This window comes from Babylonia areolata, chromosome 23, assembly GCF_041734735.1.
Source record: "Babylonia areolata isolate BAREFJ2019XMU chromosome 23, ASM4173473v1, whole genome shotgun sequence".
Lineage (NCBI taxonomy): Eukaryota > Metazoa > Mollusca > Gastropoda > Neogastropoda > Buccinidae > Babylonia > Babylonia areolata.
Genome location: NC_134898.1, coordinates 29,401,827 through 29,424,148, shown reverse-complemented (window position 1 = coordinate 29,424,148; position 22,322 = coordinate 29,401,827). Strand labels below are relative to the sequence as shown.

The following is a 22,322-nucleotide window of genomic DNA, read 5'->3' as shown; positions in this document are numbered from 1 at the left end:
GCTAGAAGTAAGTGGGAGGGCAGCACATGAACAGGGTGGGTGTGGGGGCGGGATAGGGAAGGCAGTGATTGTTAGAATGTGGAAATGACTGAACAAACGTTTAACTTTAAAAGTCAAGGGTGTGTGTGCATGAGGGGGGGGGGGGGGGGGGGGGGCATGATTTCCAAGACGGGCAAGTGCTGAAACGTCGATATTTTTTTTCAGAAGGAAAAGTCTGGGAACGGAAAGATACGGATGTGATAAAGGGATGGATAGTGTTAAGAATGATAGGGAGACCGACAGAGAAAAAAACAGTGGGGATGGTCTAGTGTTGTCATGAATGTGTGAAAGGGTCAGTAAAGTCAAATGAAATCAAATCATGGTGCTTAGAGCCTGGTCAGTAAAGTAGCTGGAAATAAGGGTTGAAAGTCAAATGGGAAAGGGATAGAAAAATGGAGAAAGGCGTGAGTCAAGATAGATGAGGGAAACTGGGTAAAGAGTAAAATGAAGGGGTTGACATGTTAAGTCCAGCCGACGGCACAGGGACATAAAAATTATGACTGTCCAACTGTATGAACATTCAACCGCTTTACCCATAAAACTGTCACCTATAAAAAATAAAATCAAAGAAAACCCCGCAAAACGTAGTTCATGACATTTTGGCATTGGAAGGGCAAAGCAGTATGGCAAAATGTCTAGATAATCTTCAAAAGATACTTCGTTTTTTAACAAACTGCAGTTATTGGTTTTTGTATAGTCAGCAACTCAAAAAGAGGTGTTTACATAAACACACACACACACACACACACACACACACACACACACACACACACACACATATGTATATATATATATATATTTATTTGGTAAAGTGAAAGACTATACGAACAAGCTGAACTATAGAACACACACACACACACACACACACACACACACACACACACACACACACACCGGACACACACACACACACACACACACACACACACACACACACACACCGGACACACACACACACACACACACACACACACACACACACACACACACACCGGACACACACACACACACACACACACACACACACACACACACACACACCGACATGACTATTGTGAACTTCTCTAAAGCCTTTTAGCCAGTCAGTGCCTCACTCCAATAAGCTTCCGAGCGATCTTTTATAGCTCTTCAGAGACTCTGCACCAATGGCTTACCGGCATTTTCCTCACCCACCGGCGTATGAAAGTGGTAACTGAAAAGGGCCAACAGTTCAATGAAGTCCCATACAGTATCCAGGATTCAGGTGTACCCCAAGACACCGTGTTGGGACTCCTCCATTTTATGCCACATAAACAACCTACCAGAACTTGCTGTCAAGTCACAATTAAGTCTGCCTTTCAAAGTTGCAGACGAGTGCCTTTATTGTCTCTACCGACAAATAGTATAAAGTCCGACAGTGGCAGACCATCAGATCCTGAAGGATAATATGGGGAGATTATATAGATAATTTGGCAAGACAGTGGGTTATGAAATTTAACGCTAAAAAGTGCTACATCTGTGGGCCCACAGCCACGTCATAACGCTCTTACCAACTTGGACACGTTCTCTAGCAGGTAGAATCACACCCATTCCTTGGTGTCCACACAGACAGAAGTTGATCTTGGTCAGAGCATGTTGGCGAAATCATAAAAAAGCGAACGACGACATAGTGCTGCTCAGACAGAACCTGTACGGTTTTGCCCCCAGGAGTGTACTGAGGAAAGTAACATACACCTCCCTTGTCCAATTGGCCCTAGAAAACATGATAGTTTCGTCGTCAGTCCGGGACCCACTCTTGCAAGACTCGAGGACAATGACGACTGAGGTTGGGGGCGTCTAATGTCGGTCGCCGGCCCGTGGCTTCATCAAGCAAGACCACACTTCCACGGCTGAGACGCCGTCGGGGATGTGTGGCTGAAATGCCATGTAGACCTACATTTATCATCCCCACAACAGAAAGAAGGAAACAGCAGCACCTGTCTTTTCTTTACAGGATTATCAATGGGTATTTCTCTGCGGTAAAAGCACGGAGGATTACATCAGTCATTCCAAGAAAAGACGACGGATCGAGAGGCATATTCAACTGAGTTGGACCAACTCAGTATACCCAAAGACACCAAGTCTAAGCTCAGCAGAGCGTCATCTCACAGTTCACAATGCTTCAATGAGTCATTGTCAAATGGTGGAAGATTCATGGTTTGGTTACCACCACTATACTTCGTTTGCACTAGATGCATATAAAGATCACAGTATTTATAATTATATCACCGACAATAAGGATTTGTCGACCATGAGCATTTGTCTGAGATTGCATATCAATATTAACTGAAACTCGGGTTAATCATTATGGATAACTATAAGAACTATCGACCATCTGTGTAATACACGCAGTTTTCATTTTACTCAAGCATCAGACGGGCATTTCAGAATGATGAAGATGACTGGTAAGTGTCAGAACAGCAACAGTCGACCTTGAGAGGATACTATTTATGGAGTGCAACCACCGCTTCTGCGAAGCAGCAGCTGAGTGTAAACAGTGTGATCGACTGACACTGAAATATTGCACAGTTATTTCGCTCAGGTGAATGAACGGTTGGAAACACAGGTAATGAGATATTACCGACAATGAGCCATTTCATTCTGTATGTAAAGATAAATGAATTGACCACTGACTGGCTGTATGCGTTGTATGTCAGAGTAAGATGCCAGCACTGCATCAGCAGGTAGAATGACAAACCCGTGCCTCGACGGGGAATCCCTTTGTCTGAAAATTTTGCTTCCGGTACAAGACGTTGATCACCTAGATGTTGATGTAGCGTACATGTTTACACGGTTTTATAGATCTATACTTGTACATTGAGAAATTTTTATTTTTGATAACAGATGGTAAATGCTTGAAAGAGTCGTATGCTTTGGACACCAGCATTCCAGGATCGACGAATTCAGTTTGGTATCGACCAGTTACTTCTGTGTGTCTTTGCCTGTGGGAAGGGGGATTCATGTATCCATGGTAGCATTAAGTAAAGAGGACAGGGGCACATGTGTTCGCAGTGGGTTGCACACGTATTCACACACACACTTACGCGCGCACCCCCACCCCGACCCCCATCAATACATTTTGCCAGTTTTCGCCAACCTGTGTACATCAATGCACTTGCCTGGCTGACATCCATATTTTTTGTTTTGTTTTTTTGTTATGTACTTTTTTCCATCGTAGTACAACTATTATCATTAGGCCTCAGTTGTCTTTGATACCCCCCAGCCCCCTTCCCCTCATTCTTTTCCTGCCTTTCATCATAGGTCACACTTACCTGTTTTCTATAGTGTGTTATGTGTACACACCATTCATCAAAAAATAGATAAGTGGTACATACATGCACACACACACACACACACACACACACACACACACACACACACACACACACACACACACACACACAGATGTGTATGGGTAAGAGAAAAGTTGTAACATGCTCTTTCATGATATGCACTTTTGAATGCCCCATTTTGAATGTTTTGTATGTACACTGAAATCAGCTGAATTTTTATTTTTTATTTTTTTTAAATCAACTGCAAGAATATGTTATTCTGAGGTGATCATTTTTACTGTTCTCTAACAAATGCTCACCCCCAAATTCTATCTCAACTTGCCTTTTCCCCCCCCACTACTATTTAGAATTTAAAAAAGTAAAGAACAAATTTTATTTCCATGTTTTTTCCCCATTTTTTCCAATGTGGAATTGTTTAGTCTAACATCACTGATGGGTAATACAGTTAAGATCAAATCAATCCAATCACTTGCCTGATACTATTTGGGTTAATACAGCTCAGTTGATGTTATGGTGCATGTTGGTAATGTGGGAGATAGGGAATGTATGTGTATGTGTTGGGGGTTGTGTGCTTCTGTGAGAAGTGTTGAGCCTGTGTATGTTTCTTGGTGCTATATATATCTGAGGGACTGCATATTGGTTGCATATCTGTTGTGCATGTGTTTATTTGTTTGTGTGTGTGTGTGTGTGTGTGTGTGTGTGTGTGTTCATTTATATTTGTTTATTTATAACATTATTGTTATTCATATTATTCATTTCTTTTTTTCTATATTTTCTTTTCATTTCTTTTTCTATTTGTTTATTTCATTTTTTTTCTGTTTTTACTTGTAATTCTCATTTATCTATTTATTGATTTAATGACTTATCTGTTTATTTGTTTATGTTTTTATTTTTGTTCATTTTATTTTATTTTCCCTTAAAGGCCTGATGAAGCATGTCAGGTTATGCTGTTGGTCAAGCATGTGCTTAGCAGATGTGGTGTAGAATGTATGGATTTGTCTGAACACAGTGATGTCTCCTTGAGTAACTGAACTGAACTGTACACCACTAAATTGTTAGTGGCATCTCCAGTTATTTACTGAAGGGAATAATTTACTGCCTTTGCTGAGACATATATATACCTACTGACTCCATATAGGATAACATTGCATATTGGTGTCATATACTGTACCATGTCCAACTGATGCACTGGAATGACCATATGGGAGGGCAAAGAACTGGGTTGCAAACAGATAGGCCTGGTTTGCATCAGTTTGACATGGTAAGTATATTTAATCAAACTGGCAGTATGATACAAACTCCCCATTTTTGTGTCATATACTGTTCCATGTCAAACTGATGCAAACCAGGCCTGTCTGTTTGCAACCCAGTTCTCTGCCCTCCTGTGTGGTCATTCCAATGCATGAGTTTGACATGGTAAGTATACTTAACCAAACTGGGAGTATAATATAATATAGTTACATCACAAGTATATGTAGCTGGCATCCTAGAAAGGTGCACAGTGAAAAGGTACAGGGTACGGAATACAAACATGACATTATGAAATGCTTCAGTGCAGACATAATGACAAAGTATATATATATGTGTTCTTTTTTCAGAGCTTTCTCCGGACACAGGAACAGTGCAGGCGAAGGTTGCAAAAAACGTTCCCATCAACATGGCCTCCACAGCCCCCAGAGTGACCCCCAATGAACGACAGCCTCTCCACAACACCCCCGATGCTTCCACTGACCCTTCCTTCGCTCCTGCAGGTCACGGCGGCCCTCAAGAGCATCCACGGAGCGGTTACTACTCCGACACTGTGTTTGGCAGCAGCGCCGAGAACCCATACGGAGACACCACAGAATGGGACAGCAACCTGCGCCACATGCCTCTCTCCGAAGTGATTCCCCGGCCTTGGCAGTCCTACCACCAGATCAGAATCGCGTCTTACATCAGCGTTGTGCTGTTCCTCTTGACAGGGGTTTTCGCCGTCAAGTTTGCGCACCGTGGTCGAATGCACCAGTCCAAGGGCCTGATGGGAATGGCTCAGAGGGACCTACTTCTGTCTGTCCGACTCATCTACGCCAGTGTCTTCTTTGGTGTGTTTCTGTACTTCATCATCATTCCTGTGGCTGCCAGTTGAAGCTTGGGTGGAGCTGTGAGTGACGACTGTGGAGGATGAAGAAGGGGAGGGAGGGAGGGAAGGGAGTGCACATCTTTGCTTCAGAGACCCTGAAATGATGCCTGTGGATTATTGCCAGGGTGACTGTATTGGCCTTACTGCATGTGTATTTCTTTCTTCTACTCGGTGCCAGCTGTGTGTTGAATCTTCTTTCTTATTTGTTTTTGGTTTTGTTCATTTGTGTGTGTGTGTGTTTGGGTAAGTTGGGGAGTATATATTTTATTCATGCATGGTTGTTGTTTTTTGAATTTTTATTGACATTGTTATTTTTCATTGGAAGATAGTGATTATGTCTTCTGGTTTAATTTGGCATGTATAGTCATGCTTATCTGTTGGTTTGATCAAACATGAAATGATAAGGACTTGACTTGCAGTGAAAGAAGCTGAGTTGTAATAATGTAAGCTTTGATAATGTACACAGTGATTACTTATCCTTCTTGATTAAAGCTGCATCGGTTTACTTACAAAGTTTTAATCATCCTAAATTAGAAAAAAAGAATTATGCCCTCACTTTTACAAATCAGTGCAATGAGAACAAACTTTTTTGATCCTAGTGGTACTTATGCTGGCTAAATGAATGATCATGTCCAATTCTGTGGCGTCTTCACATCTTGATTTTCATCCATTTGATAGTTCCTATTTCGGTGTTATTATTCTGTGGCATTGTTGGGGTTGTGTGTGTAAAAACAACAACAACAATCCCAAAACTTAATGGTAGGAAAGAGAAAGACCAATAACAGTTAGGTACCATGTGGCAGGGATTTCATCAATGGAAAATTATGGTATTTCAGTTTTGGACTGCAAGTCACCATGACTGATGCAAATATACTCTCTCTCTCTCTCTCTCTCTCCTTTACACACACACACACACACACACACACACACACACACACACACACAGAATTCTGTGACACATGTTGTATGGAGCACTAGCCTCTTGTCAAAGACATCATCATTCCAACAGTCTAATTCAACATTCCTACAATCTAATTCAACCTATAGAAGTTTTATCTGTTGGAAGATGATGAAAACCTTGCGCGCGCGCACACACACACACACACACACCACACCACACCACACCACACCACACCACACCACAACACACCACACAACACACACACACACACACACACACACACACACACACACACAGCACCATCAGACAGAAGGTTGTCTGATTTTCATACACCATGGAATCATATTGAAAAGGTGATGAGAACAGCCGGCATCTCCCTCACCCACACCTCCACCATTGCACTTCATTGTGCCCCCTATCTTTTGGTTAACTGCACCTTAAGAATTTTTGTTCCTGTTTCAATTAGTTACAGGAGTTCACCACTCCAGGCATCATGTGACTTAACAGCGAGGATACATTCTTCTATTCTTCCACAAAAACTGCAGGAATTGTTGGGTGTTTTTTACTTGAAGTTGAAGACGATTTGTTTCGTCTCTGTTTTCTTATTAGTTTTTTCAAGTGGAATGTGTAGGTACACATACATATTATTATTAGCTGAGTGCTTCAAGTATGGAAGCACTGATTACAGAAATAAGTATATGACTGGATCTGATTGAATGATGTGTGATTGATTTTTCTGCATACGATTGGTCAAAGCAACCATCAATCTGAAATCGGAGCAGAAAATGGTGGGGCCAGATTACTAACACAAACATGTAAAGTGTTATGTTGCATCTTAAACTGCACATATACACAGATTTCTGTTTTGTTCTCGTAAGACAGCACTACGACAAACCACATTAGTATTTATGCATGATAGAATTAGTACTAACTTGTATTGATAAATGTATCAAGAATAAATGCATAGTTTCTGGTTCTTTTGTCTCTGAATTTGTCATTGTTTTCATTAATATGGATGTCAAATTTTAAAGCTTTCATTATGTGTAGGTGAATATTTTCTGAATCACAATTAACTGAAGCCTAAAAAAAAAAGAGAGACTACTTCTTAGAATGATCATTTTCCCTTGCAATTCTTTAAAGTCAGGTTTGCTATAATGTTTCACTGTTTCAACATACTGGTTTATTTTGACAAAGACATACCAGTGTATTTTGACACAAGAAAATATTTGGTCAAACAAACGACAAACAAACAAACAAACAAAATCAGGAATGGGTGGAAAACATAGATTAGAAATTTAAGATGAATGGCATACATATATGTTATGCACTATAAGTATGACAATCACTGTACTACATACTATGCTTTGTTTTTTTTGGCTTTCACCGTGTGTCGTTCTGCTGTCTGTCAGTGAAACTAAGAAATTTTTTCTTGAAAAAAATAAAAGACTGAATTTTTTATTGTTACTTTTCATTCCATTTTATATAAATACAGTGTATATGATGCTCAATATAAAGAATTTCTGCTGTCTGTGTTAAAGAAACTTTCCCATCAGTCATTTCTTTAAACTCAACACTATTTTAAGTGTATACATAGGTGGATGAAATTACATGTAATCTCTGTCACTGTGAAAACAATTTTATGCCCAGTGAATACCAACCCCAGACATGATTACAAGTAATTTTGGATGAAAAGTTGTCAGCGTTGTTTGACAGTCGTTCATCCTCCATTTTCCTCTATTCCACACCACAGAGTTTTATTTGGGATACACCTCAAAAATGTTTTTTACCCACCCCCACCTGTTTTCACTGGTATTGCAAAGAAGGATTCTCTCTTCATCCAGTGAAATTAGATTTTAAGAATTAGAAAGTTGGTAGAAGGAGGGTGGAGTAAAAAAATGAATATTTGAAATAAATATTTAATTACAACGACAGAAGATTACTGTGCGGACTTCATAAAAGAGAAGTCATTAATCTAATAAGAGAAACAAGTCAGTTAATGTTTCTATTTTAGTGTTGATATACACAACAGACTTATCACTCTTTGGGTGCGGTTGAGAAGGGAAGACTGCACAAATTTTGTTTGTGGTGGAAGGGACATGAAAAGGGCTGTGGTGTGAACAGATGAAGGGATGGATCTGTGAAGAGGGAACAGAAGGCTGTGGGCAGCAGTCACTATGTAGAGCAAGCCACTACAGTGAGACACCATCCTTTCTTTCTTTTTGTTTATTTGTCTGTTCATTTTTTTTGTCTGCATGTGTATTTGTTTTCCTATCATAGTGCAATATTTGTGGAATTTTGCCAGGGAGAACTTTTTTTTCTTTTGCTGTAGGTTCTTTTACTTAATAAGTGCATGCTGCATATGGGGACCTCACTTTATCATCTCATTGGAATGACTAGCGTCCAGACCACCACTCAAGGTCTAATGCAGGGTGAGAAAATACTGACAAGTGTTGGCATCAATCCAGTCCACTCAGATTTACTTACTTCCTACGCAGACGTGTTACCAATAGGCCAACGGTTCACTAAAATTGAAGTAGTAGTATAAGTTGTTTTAAGTTCTAACCAGACTGTTTCCACACGGACTGTTTCCCCAGTGGATGTGTAGCTCAACAGACCTGAATCCCACAACCAATCACAAATGGTAAGATCCACACCAGTGATAAATCATACAAGTGGGAAAGGGGTGGGGCGAAGATCGGACCACAAAGTGAATGCTGAAAAAGTAACTGGCTTACAGAATCTGTTACATTCCTCCTCATGTGTTCTGTGAAATGTGAATGGTCTTGAGCTTTAAGACCAGTATGCCCAGGTACTTTACTCTTACCTTTTGTTGCTTTTTTTTTTAATGTGGGTGTTTACTTGCATTTTAGATTTTGGATTATGTGTTTTGTTTTTACATTTCTCCTTCATGTGTACACACACACACATACACACGCACACACACACACACACACACACACACACACACACACACACATATATATATATATATGTATATATTGATCCTTTGGATGTGTGAGTCCAGTTTTGATATGAGATTTTTATTTAGGGCCTCAAAGAAATGGTGAAAAATTCAGCCCTCAGAGAAATGGTGAAAATTTGAGGTTGTCATTTGTTTGGCGAACGCAAAATGCCATGTGACTCTGATGGTGATATTACTTTAGTGCCTATTCTTTCTGTTTTAGATTTTAACTTACATGATACCTGTATCACTGCCATAGTGATTAGACTGGAAAAGGTTGTGTCACTGTGTTTGTGGTTTTCATCAATGTTGTGAAGAAGTGTGTGTGTGTGTGTGTGTGTGTGTGTGTGTGTGTGTGTGTGTGTGTGTTTAAACATTGCATATTTTTGTACAAGATCAGTGTTGTGAAGCATCCAAGATTCAAGGACACATATATATATAATTCATATGCTCTTGATTATATTGTCAGTTGTGAAGCTACAACATGAATATGAATGGGTGCAATGATTTGTCTGACATGAAAAGTATGTTGTTGTTGTTGGTGGTGGTGGTGGTGTTGTTTTACTTGATGCTTGCTTGAATGGCAAACAATTTATTAACATTTCTGAAGATACGATTACCTGAATCTCCAATAATAGTATTTTGGTTCCTGAGAACAGTGACATTATGAGAGTGAATCTACTGAGTTGGGATTGTGTTTGGGTTACAATCATGCAACTGTCTTATAAGATTGTTCTGTTTCTCTGTTGTAAACCATTTCTTGTGTGGAATGGTTTGATTTTGAGAACACACATACACATTGTTCTTGAAATAGTTTGATTTTGAGAACACACAAACACTTGTGTGTGGTTTATTTTGGAAGTATTGAGGATCAGGTGTCTTTAAAAAAAATCAGCTGTTTCCCTCACCCCTTGCATTTCTTTTTGTTCTTTTTTTTAGTTTGAAAAAAGAGACAAGAAGGAAAGCAGGATTTTCTTCCCAAGTTTCACACACACACACGCGCGCGCGCGTGCGCACGCACGCATATGCACACACGCACGCACGCACGCATGCATGCATGCAATGAAAAATGTTGCCAATGGTGTGTTGAATTTACTGCCATATATCTCTTAACTCCTTGGTCAAGATAAGCTGTTCTTCTTCTTCTTCTTCTTCCTTCGTGGGCTGCAACTCCCACGTTCACTCGTATGCACACGAGTGGGCTTTTACGTGTATGACCGTTTTTACCCCGCCTTGTAGGCAGCCATACTCCGTTTTCGGGGGTGATAAGCTGTTCAATAACTGTAAAGCTTGTAGCTGTTCAATAACTGTAAAGCTTGTAGTCCAAGCAGTGAGTTTGCAAGCAATTCAGATACATTTGCCTGTTAAACTGAATACAAACTGGAGACTGTATAATAAGATATTGACCAAACAAGAACTGAATAAGTGGAGGTAACCAAAATTTCTCTCTTTGGATAAGAAAAAGAAACACAAAAATACCCCAGACTTACGGCGGACTGAATTATCAATGAAAATAAGACTTATGGAATGCTGATCATTGAATAGGAAAGAAAAATAAGTGTTTTGCAAACACAGGAAAGTGGATTGCTTCCTCATAGTTACCCTCCAAAACCCCCAATCCCCTTCCTGCCACACATGCCTTTAAACCCTCAACTTTCGAACAGAAATAGACTATGAACCAGTCTTTGCATGCAGTGCCAAGAAAAGAACTGCCTGGATTTTTGCCGTTGATTAGTCATAATTATGTTCAGCAGCTCTTGTTTGGTCATTTGAATAATGTCTGCATATTTCTTTTCGTTCACTTGCATGATCTTTCTGTAAATGCCTTTCTGTTCTTGTTTGCTTGTTTCATGTTTTTTTGATTGCTGTTTATTTTTTGTTTTGTTTTGTTTAAATGGTATGAAATGGAAAATATTATAACTACAGCAGGTGTGTGTGTGTGTGTGTAAATGATAACTGAAAAATATTTTAACTACAGCAAGTGTGTAAATGATGCACGCACACACAAAAATGCACATGTGAAGACATTAGTAATAGTATGCAATAATTGGATACATTTTACCTGTCTTCTTATGATGAATTATATTTTATGGAATTGTTATTTCCAGCCAGGTTGTATGCATGCCAATGCAGATTTTACTGGGAACTTGAGCATTTGCTTCTTGTCCAGAAGAATGGTCATTTTTTTGTTTTTGTTTTTTTGTAGAATGTTCCAGATTTGACTCACCTTGCACAAAAGAATGTATTATAGAGCATTTCATATGTGATGTTGTACACAGGAAAGTGTATCATGGAACATTCCAAAAGTGTAGTCTTGGATAAGATAATGTATCATAGAGTATTTCATATATTGTTTACACTCTTGCACAGGAGACCATTCCAGATGTGTACAGCCTTGCACAGGAGAATGTGTTGTAGAGCATTCTAGATGTTCACTTTCTTACACAGGAGAATGTGTTGTACAGCATTTTAGATGTGCACTTTCTTGCACAGGAGAATGTGTTGTAGAGCATTCTAGATGACTACAGTCTTGCACAGGAGAAAGTGTTGGAGAACATCATAGATGTGCACTTTCTTGCACAGGAAAATGTATTGTAGAGCATTATAGACGTGTACAGCCTTGCACAGGAGAATGTGTTGTAGAGCATTCTAGATGTTCACTTTCTTACACAGGAGAATGTGTTGTACAGCATTTTAGATGTGCACTTTCTTGCACAGGAGAATGTGTTGTAGAGCATTCTAGATGACTACAGTCTTGCACAGGAGAATGTGTTGGAGAACATCATAGATGTGCACTTTCTTGCACAGGAAAATGTATTGTAGAGCATTATAGACGTGTACAGTCTTGCACAGGAGAATGTGTTGTAGAGCATTCTAGATGTGCACTTTCTTGCACAGGAGAATGTGTTGTAGAGCATTATAGATGTGCACTTTCTTACACAGGAGAATGTATTGTAGAGCATCACAGATGTTCACTTTCTTGCATGGGAAAATGTATTGTAGAGCATTATAGATGTACACTTTCTTACACAGGAGAATGTATTGTAGAGCATCATAGATGTTCACTTTCTTGCATGGGAAAATGTATTGTAGAGCATTATAGATGTACACTTTCTTACACAGGAGAATGTGTTGCAGAGCATTATAGATGTTCACTTTCTTGCATGGGAAAATGTATTGTAGAGCATTATAGATGTACACTTTCTTACACAGGAGAATGTGTTGTAGACCATCATAGATGTTCACTTTCTTGCATGGGAAAATGTATTGTAGAGCATTATAGATGTACACTTTCTTGCACAGGAAAATGTATTGTAGAGCATTATAGATGTGCACCTTTTGCACAGGAGAATGTATTGTAGAGCATTATAGATGTGCACTTTCTTGCACAGGAGAATGTGTTGTAGACCATTCTAGATGTGCACTTTTTGCACAGGAGAATGTATTGTAGAGCATTATAGATGTGCACTTTTTTGCATGGGAGAATGTTTGTAGAGTTTTCCAAATGTGTTCAGTCTTGTACAGGAGATTGTGTTGTAGAACACTCTAGATGTGTACAGTACTGCACAGGAGAATGTGTTGTAGAACATTCTTGTTGTGCACAGTCTTGCACAGGAGAATGTATTGTAGCTCAGTTTCAGTTTCAGTAGCTCAAGGAGGCGTCACTGCGTTCGGACAAATCCATATACGCTACACCACATCTGCCAAGCAGATGCCTGACACAACCCAGCGCGCTTGTATTGTAATGTATTGTAGAACATTCCAAATGTGCACAGTCTTGCACAGAAGAAAATTTTGTGGAACATTCCAGATGTATAGTCTTCTACATAATACTTCCACTTTCTTTCAGTTATTTCCCACAACTTACTTATTTGTGCAGAATTGATCAAGTATGTTCCACCTGTACACAGACTCCGCAACATGAATGTTTGTGATTTGTCAGTTACAAGCAGTGCCCTGCCTTCTGCAGTACTTATTTCCTGTTTGTATCATTTGTTTGTTTTTCCTGTTGTTTCCTCTTTTCTTTTGTCTCTTCCACATACTGTTTTCCATCCCTGTTCAAAAGTTCTCCATGTTTTTGCCTTTACCTGGGTTCAGTATTGTGTGTTTTTGTTTTTTTGTTGTTGTTGTTTGCAAGACTTCTGTTTGAACACTGGAAGTGAGGTTTTTACTATCTTTTTTTTATTGTTTCAATCATGGTTTGTTTGTTTTTTTCTGAACATTTTTTGATAGAATCTGAGTTGATAGATTGTATGGAAGTACCTTGTAGGATTATGTGCTCACTAGTTTGATTTGTAACATGCCCTGTTCTGTTGAGGATAGAGTTATTCTGAACAGCAATGTCATTTTTGATGGAAAGTGGGAGTGTGATGTTGTTGACAGCTGTTTCATGGTTTGCAGATAGTTTTATTAGTTGACGGGGCATAAAGCAATAATGGCAATAATGAAAATTTGTCTTGTTTGATATTCTGTTGATGTATTTTGTCACACTGATTGCAGATTTGTGTATTATACATTCGTTTAAAGTTCCCCCTCAGTTACTGCAAAATTATGCTTGACCCTCAGTTGTATAATTATACTTGAATTAGCTGGACATTGCGTCACCGTTCTGTATAGTTGTACATTATTATTGTATATTATTGCGGTCATGTAATCATTGGTGCGTTTTCATTTATTCAGTTTTTGTTTCCATTTGTTATGAATTGCAAAGCAATTAGGATAGAGAGAGATGTCTTTATGTGTGTGTGTGCGTGTCTGTGTCTGTGTGTCTGTGTGCATGCACGTGTGTGTGTGTGTGTGTGTGTGTGTGTGTGTGAAAACCAATTTCGCTCAGGCAGATTTAGGCTTGGGATTGTTTTTTATTAGTGTTTTGAAAGAAGTTTTTAGTTTTCTGCCTTGGAATGTTGTGAAACAAGTTTAAAGTTTGCTGGTTATTTTCCAGAACTGTAACTGATGTATGTTTATATATATATATATATAACAATTTGCCTTGAGCAGGCTCCTTACTTTGATGCCATAAAATCAGCTTTCAGAATTTGTGCCTGAAGATCAAGATAAGGAGGACGAGGGTCTCTCTGCTCACATAACATCTTACAGATTGCTTGGTTGATTGCAATGAAACTGGCGCAGACACTGACTGACGCCTGTAAAATTTAGTAAATATGTGCCCCCCCCTTTTTTTTTTTTGGTGTATATCGATGCGTTTTCAAGTGACCTTACTCTTGAATGAGATTTTGACCATCAAGATATATCGCCAAGTCTATGTGTAAATCGAAAGTTGGACTATCACCCCTAGGGTCTATGAAGTTTGGTTCAGATCGTGGCAGTGTCTGGTGGGTGAAGGGTGCAGGTTTGTTTTTAATCTCCCACGTTCACATGGTCTAAAAATAGCCAGTGCCTTAATCCTCTTCATGTGTTCCGGTAAGTGTTCAGAATATCAAATATAAAATGTCAAAGATCCCATGATAGATGTAAAGGTTTGGTAGGATGTGGAATCATCAACAGACGTTTCATGGGTATTTCTTCAGATATAACCAAAGTATTTAACTCATTCAATACCTTATAAACTTAACGTTGCCATTATTCCAGATCAAGTAATTTGAAACCGGTGAAGGCTAAAAGAGGGTTAAAGTCAGAAAGAAATTTTCAGTAAAACTTTGTTTCTGGATGGATTGTTGTAAAATTTGGTGGGTATAGCATAAAGCGACTACTGAAGCATGTGTAAAGTTTGATTTGAATAAAAACCGGATAGTTTCCACCACAACAAATGAAACAAGAAGCAATAAAACCTAAGTTTAAGTAGGGTTCATACAGAACTGAGTTCCTTGTCTGTGAGTTACACACTCATGTCAAGACATGCGAGTAGCAATCAGACATAATCCTAAGTTAAAGGAAGTTAAAAAGGTGAAAAATTGAAAAGTACATGCAATAATATGCCAGCTTTCCATCTATTTGGAAAGTAAGCATTAATTTTGTTGGTATGCTTATGACAGTGAAGTGATGGCCTATAGGTAACATGGCCACCTAGGAAGCGAGAGAATCTGAGCACGCTGGTTCGAATCACGGCTCAGTCGCCAATATTTTCTCCCCCTCAACTAGACCTTGAGTGGTGGTCTGGACGCTAGTCATTCGGATGAGACGATAAACCGAAATCCCGTGTGCAGCATGCACTTAGTGCACATAAAAGAACCCACAGTAACAAAAGAGTTGTCCCTGGCAAAATTTAGTAGAAACACCCACTTCGATAGGAAAAAAACAAATAAAACTGTACGCAGGAAAAAATACAAAAAAATGGGTGGTGCTCTCAATGTAGTGATGCGCTCTCCCTGGAGAGAGCAGCCCGGATTTCACACAGAGAAATCTGTTGTGACAAAAAAGAGAAATACAATCTAAAGCCAGCACTATCAGATTTTGGGAATCAGTGAATATGGGTTTTTTGTTTGTTTTTTTTTTTATACATAATTGTGAAGCCAAAACTCTTGCTTCAGTATGAAGTGTCAGTGTGTACTGTTATTAATTTGCCATTGTTCAGAATATTATATGTGTTAGTGGATTAATTTGGAAGTATTCTGTCTGTCTGCTTCATGAACTGTGAATACCCTTAAAAAAGGAGAGAAAAAAAGAAAAAGAAATAAAAGAGAACGGGTAAGGTATAAATAATTTTTGGAAATCAATATTCTGCTTTGTAAGAGCCATGAATACAGTCAAGAAAAAAGTATGTACCATTTAATAGTCAAAAGAAAAGTGTTCTGTTTGTCAGGTTCAGTGGAAATTCCCAGGAAAAGTAAGCAAGGAAGATTTTAAGATAAATATTTTTGTGCATCCTTCGTTCTGTATCAAGAGCTTTCTATGTGTCATGGTCTACAATTTTGATTATATTTAGTCATGTTTGAGAGAAAGGTGGTGGTTCATATGCACAAATGCTTGTACATGCACAGAAAGAGAAAGAGAGAGAAAAAAAAGAGATAGAGAAATCTGTTGCTCATGTTTTGATAGATCTTTGTGGAATTTATTATATTAATCCAGATCTTACTCATGCAAAGACTGAAAGAGCATGATGTGTTTATGGACAATGTGTGCATTATGTCAGTATATATGCTATGTTTGTGCCTGTAAATGCCTGCACATTCAGTGAGACTGAAATTAGTGTGTTCAGAGAACTCTTTACAGACTTGCAGCACTTTTTAAATGGATGATGAGGGACCATTAATTTTGTGAGTTTGAAAGATATTGTTTTATTTATGACCATTCTGTCCATCCTGTTTTGAAAACGATAGGGTAAGAAGAACGATTCTGAAATGAAATGACAATTTACAAAACAAGCATTTGGCGGAATCTTTTTCTTCTGCCTACAGCACACTATATGACTCTCTGGATCTGTCCTCTCATCCATTTTTGAAATTGGTAATTCTGATTACAGGTATGATTTTTTTTTTTTTGATTTTTTTTAATTATCTCAATATTACAATCGAAATGTCTTTTATAATTCCCCCCAAACAGCAAGAAATAGACATCTTAAGCTGCTGGAACATGAGGGGAAAAAATCCTTATTGTGCCATCACTCGTCACCCAAAGACATCTTTTTGAAGAGGTTCGCCAAACGAATTTCCTGATTGAATATTCCAAGCAATGTGTTATGTGCATCAAAAAGCAGTGTATAAGTACATAATGTGTTACATGCAGTTCAGAAGTAACAGTTTCAAAATACATCTGTGTTACATACAATTCAGTACCTCACTATGTAATATTAAGATATACAGACATGGATTTTTTCTTTGTCAATAAATTTTGTTGTACAGGGTATGCTTCCACTGTGTTTGTTGAATTATGAATGATAAATCTGCATGTGCGTCCTAATCATATTCAGGTCTCTGCATTTTGATCTGTATTAAATAAATATTGCTGAATGTTAACTCAATACATTTCCCTCCCACCTTTACTCAGGACTGAATATTTGTTTTCCGCAAGATTAATTAAACTTTAATTTGAAAGTGCAAGGATGAAAAGTGTGTGTGTGTGTGTGTGTGTGTGTGTGTGTGTGTGTGTGCACTAATACGTAAAATAACCCACAGGAACAAGAGAGTTATCACTGGCAAAGTTCTGGAGAGAATATGATTTTTTTGATAGTGAGTCAAATACACGTGCAGACCCCCCCCCCCCCCCCCCCCCCAAAAAAAAAGCGTTGGGGTTGGGAATGGCGCTGCACTGTGGCGACTCGCTCGCCCTGAGGCAGAGCAACACGAATCTAACACAGACAAATCTGTTGTGACAAAAAAAAGTGATACTGTAGAATACAATATTTACTACAGAAAAAAAAGTCCGCTTTCACATGCGGCGAAATAGCCTCAGGGCCTTTCGAAAGCATTTACATTTGTTTGTCCGTATTTACGTAGGTGCAACAACCAATTTGCTGCTGCGTATTAATTATTTGACTGGTTTGAGAGAGAGAGTGTTTCACAAAAATCGTTAACAAACATTTTAGTAACATTCTGCAACGTCGAACAAAATGCATTACACCGCGCCTGCTCGCATGCATGAATACAAACGTCCGTGCGTAAAGTTGTCAGTTTAGGTGGTGGGTTATTATGTTATAGAGAGTGTGGCTGTGTATTTCCCTGCATTGTTTTGCATTGTATTGTGTTTCTGTTTGTCACGACACATTCTCTGCGTGAAATTTGGGCTGTTTCCAGTTCCCATGGGAGAGCGCGTCGCCACAGTATAACGCATATTCTTTCCCCCCTTTTTCTGTGGAGATTTTTTCCTACAGAATTTTGCCACATGAGTTCTTTTATCTGCGTCAAGTGCAAGTTGCACACGAGCCCTCGGTTTGCTTGGAGGCTGGCCAAAAGGGGTTATCCACAAGGTTTAGTTGAGGAAGGAGGGGGGTGGGGATTCGGGGGAGGGGGGGAGGGCATTGCTTAAGTGATGAAACAGTCCACTGAGAAACGTGTTGTGCTACAGAGACAAACGACAAAGTCACAACAGAACACTATGTACATACAGTCACTCACAGTCCCACCAACCCCCACCGACAAAGCCTGACACAGCATGTGAAAGCTGTGCAGTGCCCCGGAACCTGAGAAGAATGCTGATGCTCCTCGGGGCCTCTTGCATCATGCATCGCAGTATGTCACACGGGGGTGGTATCCACTGCTCTAAAATTAGGTGGATAGCGCATGCCTTCTTTGAGCCCCTTCGCTAACTGAAGCCAGCGGAAGTGTTCAATCAGCCATTTTGCCACTCGTGTCAGTACAGTTCGAAGCAGTTATTTCATATGATAATGTAGCCGAGCGCTCAGCTGGCTACGATGACTGCTTTACAGCAAGCTTTCACTTGCTCGCGGCGTTAGTTGAGCTGATGTGTGTGGCTCCACAGCAAGTTTACGCTACGTGTCACTGCACTGTTCTCTTGTGATAACTTTGGTAAATAAACTATTGGCAGATATAAATCAAGACACAACATTTGGCATGTCGTGGGGGCAAGCATAACACGATTTCATCGAAGATACACAGTTACAGTTCAGAAACTACCACCAGTTAGCAGACGACTTCTCGGGGGACTGACAGTCGGATACGAGTGTCACTATGGCGTCCAGTTTGCTTCATCTTTCCTGGCCAATGACCTGTTTATCGATTTTTAGTCAGTGGGTGGTATACTGTTCTGACAGTCACATAAGTAATTCATGTCCACTGCGGAACCCATTGTCGCCATTTGTAAATGTATGGTTTTATGTCGGGTCTAAATGATCACGTATATAATGTGATCTAGGGGTGAACAAGCTGGATGATAACAGCTGGCAGATTTGGGTTCATCATCTCAACTTCAACCATCGAAATAAGTAAAAAGAATATTGTGGTAAGGTTGGCATATGGACCAGCAGATGGTAGGTACACCTACCATGTGAGCTACAGCTGCCTCATCTTCTTACGGTGTGCTTTTGATGGTGGTCTTCATTTCACCGTAAGCCATCGAATTGTTGGTGGGCTTCTTCTGTGCTCTTTCTTTTGTAAACCTCTCTCTCTGTCTGTCTGTCTCTTCTTCTTCTGCTTCTTCTTCTTAATCTTCTTCTTCTCTCCTTTCTCTATTTTTCTCTGTTTGGTTCTCATTGAAGAACCATCTTCATTACAACAGAATACAGGTAATGTAAGCGAGGGATGTGGTGAAATGATAATAATAATAATAGTAATTGTAATAATAATGATTGTAATGGATACTTGTGTACTCGCCTCCCTTGAAGGGAGCTCAAAGTGCTTCACAATAAACATTAAACAGATACACACACAGTGTTTAATTCCTGGGTTCGGGAGTCTCTGACTGCCATGTCACAATTCTTCCTGGACAATGACTCGAGCCATTTAAAAACTCCTGACATGACACCACCATAGGAACACAAGTTCAATATTCATGCTTGGAAAAATACACAAATGGGGTTAGTTCAAGCTTTTAATTTCTCAAGGAGTCCTCAACGCGTTCAAACAGATCCATATCATTATATGCCACACCACACATGCTGGGCAGATGTCCTTCAACAGCTTACCTCAACGCACTAGTCAGGCCCTAGGTGCGTGCATATGTATTTGTGTTCCTGTCAGAGTGGATTTCTTCCACAGAGTTTTGCAAGAGGACAACACTTATGTTCTCATGAATTCTTTTTTCAATGCGCCAAGTGCGTGCTGCACATGAGACCTTGGTTTATTGTCTCATCCGAATGACTGACACCAGTCCGATTTTTTTTTCAGTAAAACTTGGGTTAAAGGCCGAGAGAAAAATCGAACCCAGACCCTCAAGGACACTATATCAGTGAGTTATTTGCATCCAATCGATTTCTCTGACACAGGAATGGAGAACAACGACAACCATAGTAATGGACAGAACTCCATCAAAATAATTAATTCATGACGTGTGAAAATGTCGACGGCACTCTTTTTGGTACCACATTGTGTGTGTGTGTGTGTGTGTGTGTGTGTTGTATCCGCTTGTGAGAGGAGTTCTGCATACATTTTTGCGAGTCGACCAAAAAAGCCTGCTGTTTAGTACAGCACTGTGCTGAACCTGGATGCTGATAACACAACAAGCCACTATCACTGGCCTCTTTTTCTAAAAACCAGAATTTGTCGTGAGTTCAATTGTAATGCAATTGTTTTTGGTGGCTGTTTTTCTTTTCTGTGTGTGTTCAACATGAAAGTATCTTCTCTAACATCGGTTGAGGGCAGTGTCAATGGTGTGTGGACAATTACAGTTGAATGTATTTAATTCTGTAAAGAGCTCAGGGTGTACAGTGCTGGCGTGTGTGTCTATGTCGTTTAGTTTTACCATCAGACTTTAGGCAGGTTGTTTGTCACCATGGAGATGACGAGTGATCAGAGCTCAAGGTGGGAAGTCAGTCCGCAGCCCAGCACTAATGCCGACCACCTGGGAGGTGGAGAAGATGAAGTCGAAGCAATCACCAGAGTCATACACTTGCACGTCTTCACTCCATTGGCCGCGCTAGGGATCTGTGCCAATGTGGTGATCCTCGCAGTCTGGAGTGCTGAAGTCGGTTTTAACCCGACCACGTTTCTCATGAAGTGTCTTGCTGGTGTTGATACCATCTTTCTCGTCATAAGATTAGCCGTTTACCTCCTCGCAGAAGCTGGACATGCAGTATTGATACGTTTTCCGTTGCTAATGATAATCAACAGGTATTTCCGAGGGTTCACGGTTCACACCACCTTGGCAGTGGTGTTCAGTCGCTGGCTGGCTGTGTACAAACCGTTACATGTTAACAGCTACCTCACCAAACGACGCACTGTTGTGGGCTACGTCATCACAGTACTCTGGTCCATGTTGGTTTGCCTTCCAACTGCTCTGTTGTATTCTGGTGTGTTTCCAGCCATCTTTAACGGGGTGCGGGCGACCGATGTGCATGCTATGAACCTGCTTGAAGTTACCGTTCAAGGATTCTCCCTGGTGTTGCCGATCGTGATAGCAGTGATTCTAAACATCAGCATCGTGTTCATTGTGTGCCAACACAGGGTAAGCTCCACCACAGGGAGTCAACAGCCTGCCTCACAGCGCCTCTACCGGCTGGTAGCGGCAGTTCTGTGCATCAGTGTCTCCACCTTCCTCTCCTACCCTGTGGCTTTCATTACTGATGCGATCCGTACCTTTTATGCTGTGGAGGGGGAAAAGATTTGTGATGATATGTGTCTGGGAATTATCGTCCTCACTGCAGACTTGCTGGAAATGCTGAATTCTTCTGTCAACATCATTTTCTATCTACTCTTCGCCTCACGTTTTCGTCAGCTGTGCCGTTTTCGACTTCGCCAGTGCCGTCACTTTCTACCAAGAAAGTGAGCCTACACACCCTAGCTGCTGCGGTCTGTTTTAGATTCGTTCTTGCTTTGTACATTTAAGTGTCAACCTAACTGCTAGTTGTTGTTTTTTGTGTGTGTGTGTGTGTGTGTGTTTAATGAAACGATTGCTGTGTGTGCTTTTGTTCTAAGTAAAAAAAATATATTGCACCAATATACTTTCATATTTTGGTTTGTTGGACTATCTCCTTGGAAATGATGCATCCAACCAGATTGTTTTCGTGTGTTTTTTTCATGTTTGATCCGAGTCTTTGGAATCACCGGAAAACGTTACGTTCACAGTTGGTGTGTGTGTGTGTGTGTGTGTGTGTGTGTGTGTGTGTGTCTCAATACTGGTAATATGCAAGCGCACAATGGTGCATATAAGTTATTTGTAGTTAGCACATATATAGTGAGCAAAATATAATGAAGTCAGCTAAACACTGACAGACTTTCAGTCCTTCAGCATTGTCCGCTTGGGTCGGTGAGAGATCTCCGATCAGCATTTGGCACAGATGACTTTACCACGAAATGAGTTGCAAGTCACCATTGATGACATTGGAAACTTCCAAGACATTATTTTCCAAACAGTCTGCAGTTCTGGCACAGTTCTTGCTACTGCTTCGGCACAGTGTCAAGACGCCATTGCAACAACTTA

At 40.0% G+C, this 22,322-nt stretch overlaps 1 protein-coding gene across 1 annotated transcript; it reads left to right on the top strand.

Annotated features, from left to right (window-relative positions):
• Positions 1 to 2,520: 2,520 nt before the first annotated feature.
• LOC143298079 (uncharacterized) lies at positions 2,521 to 17,133 on the top strand. The gene is made up of 2 exons (XM_076610758.1): positions 2,521 to 2,623; positions 4,949 to 17,133. Exon 2 carries the CDS (start codon positions 5,008 to 5,010, stop codon positions 5,473 to 5,475), a length of 468 nt encoding a protein of 155 aa, XP_076466873.1. The 5' UTR covers positions 2,521 to 2,623; positions 4,949 to 5,007; the 3' UTR covers positions 5,476 to 17,133.
• The last annotated feature ends 5,189 nt before the right edge of the window (positions 17,134 to 22,322 follow it).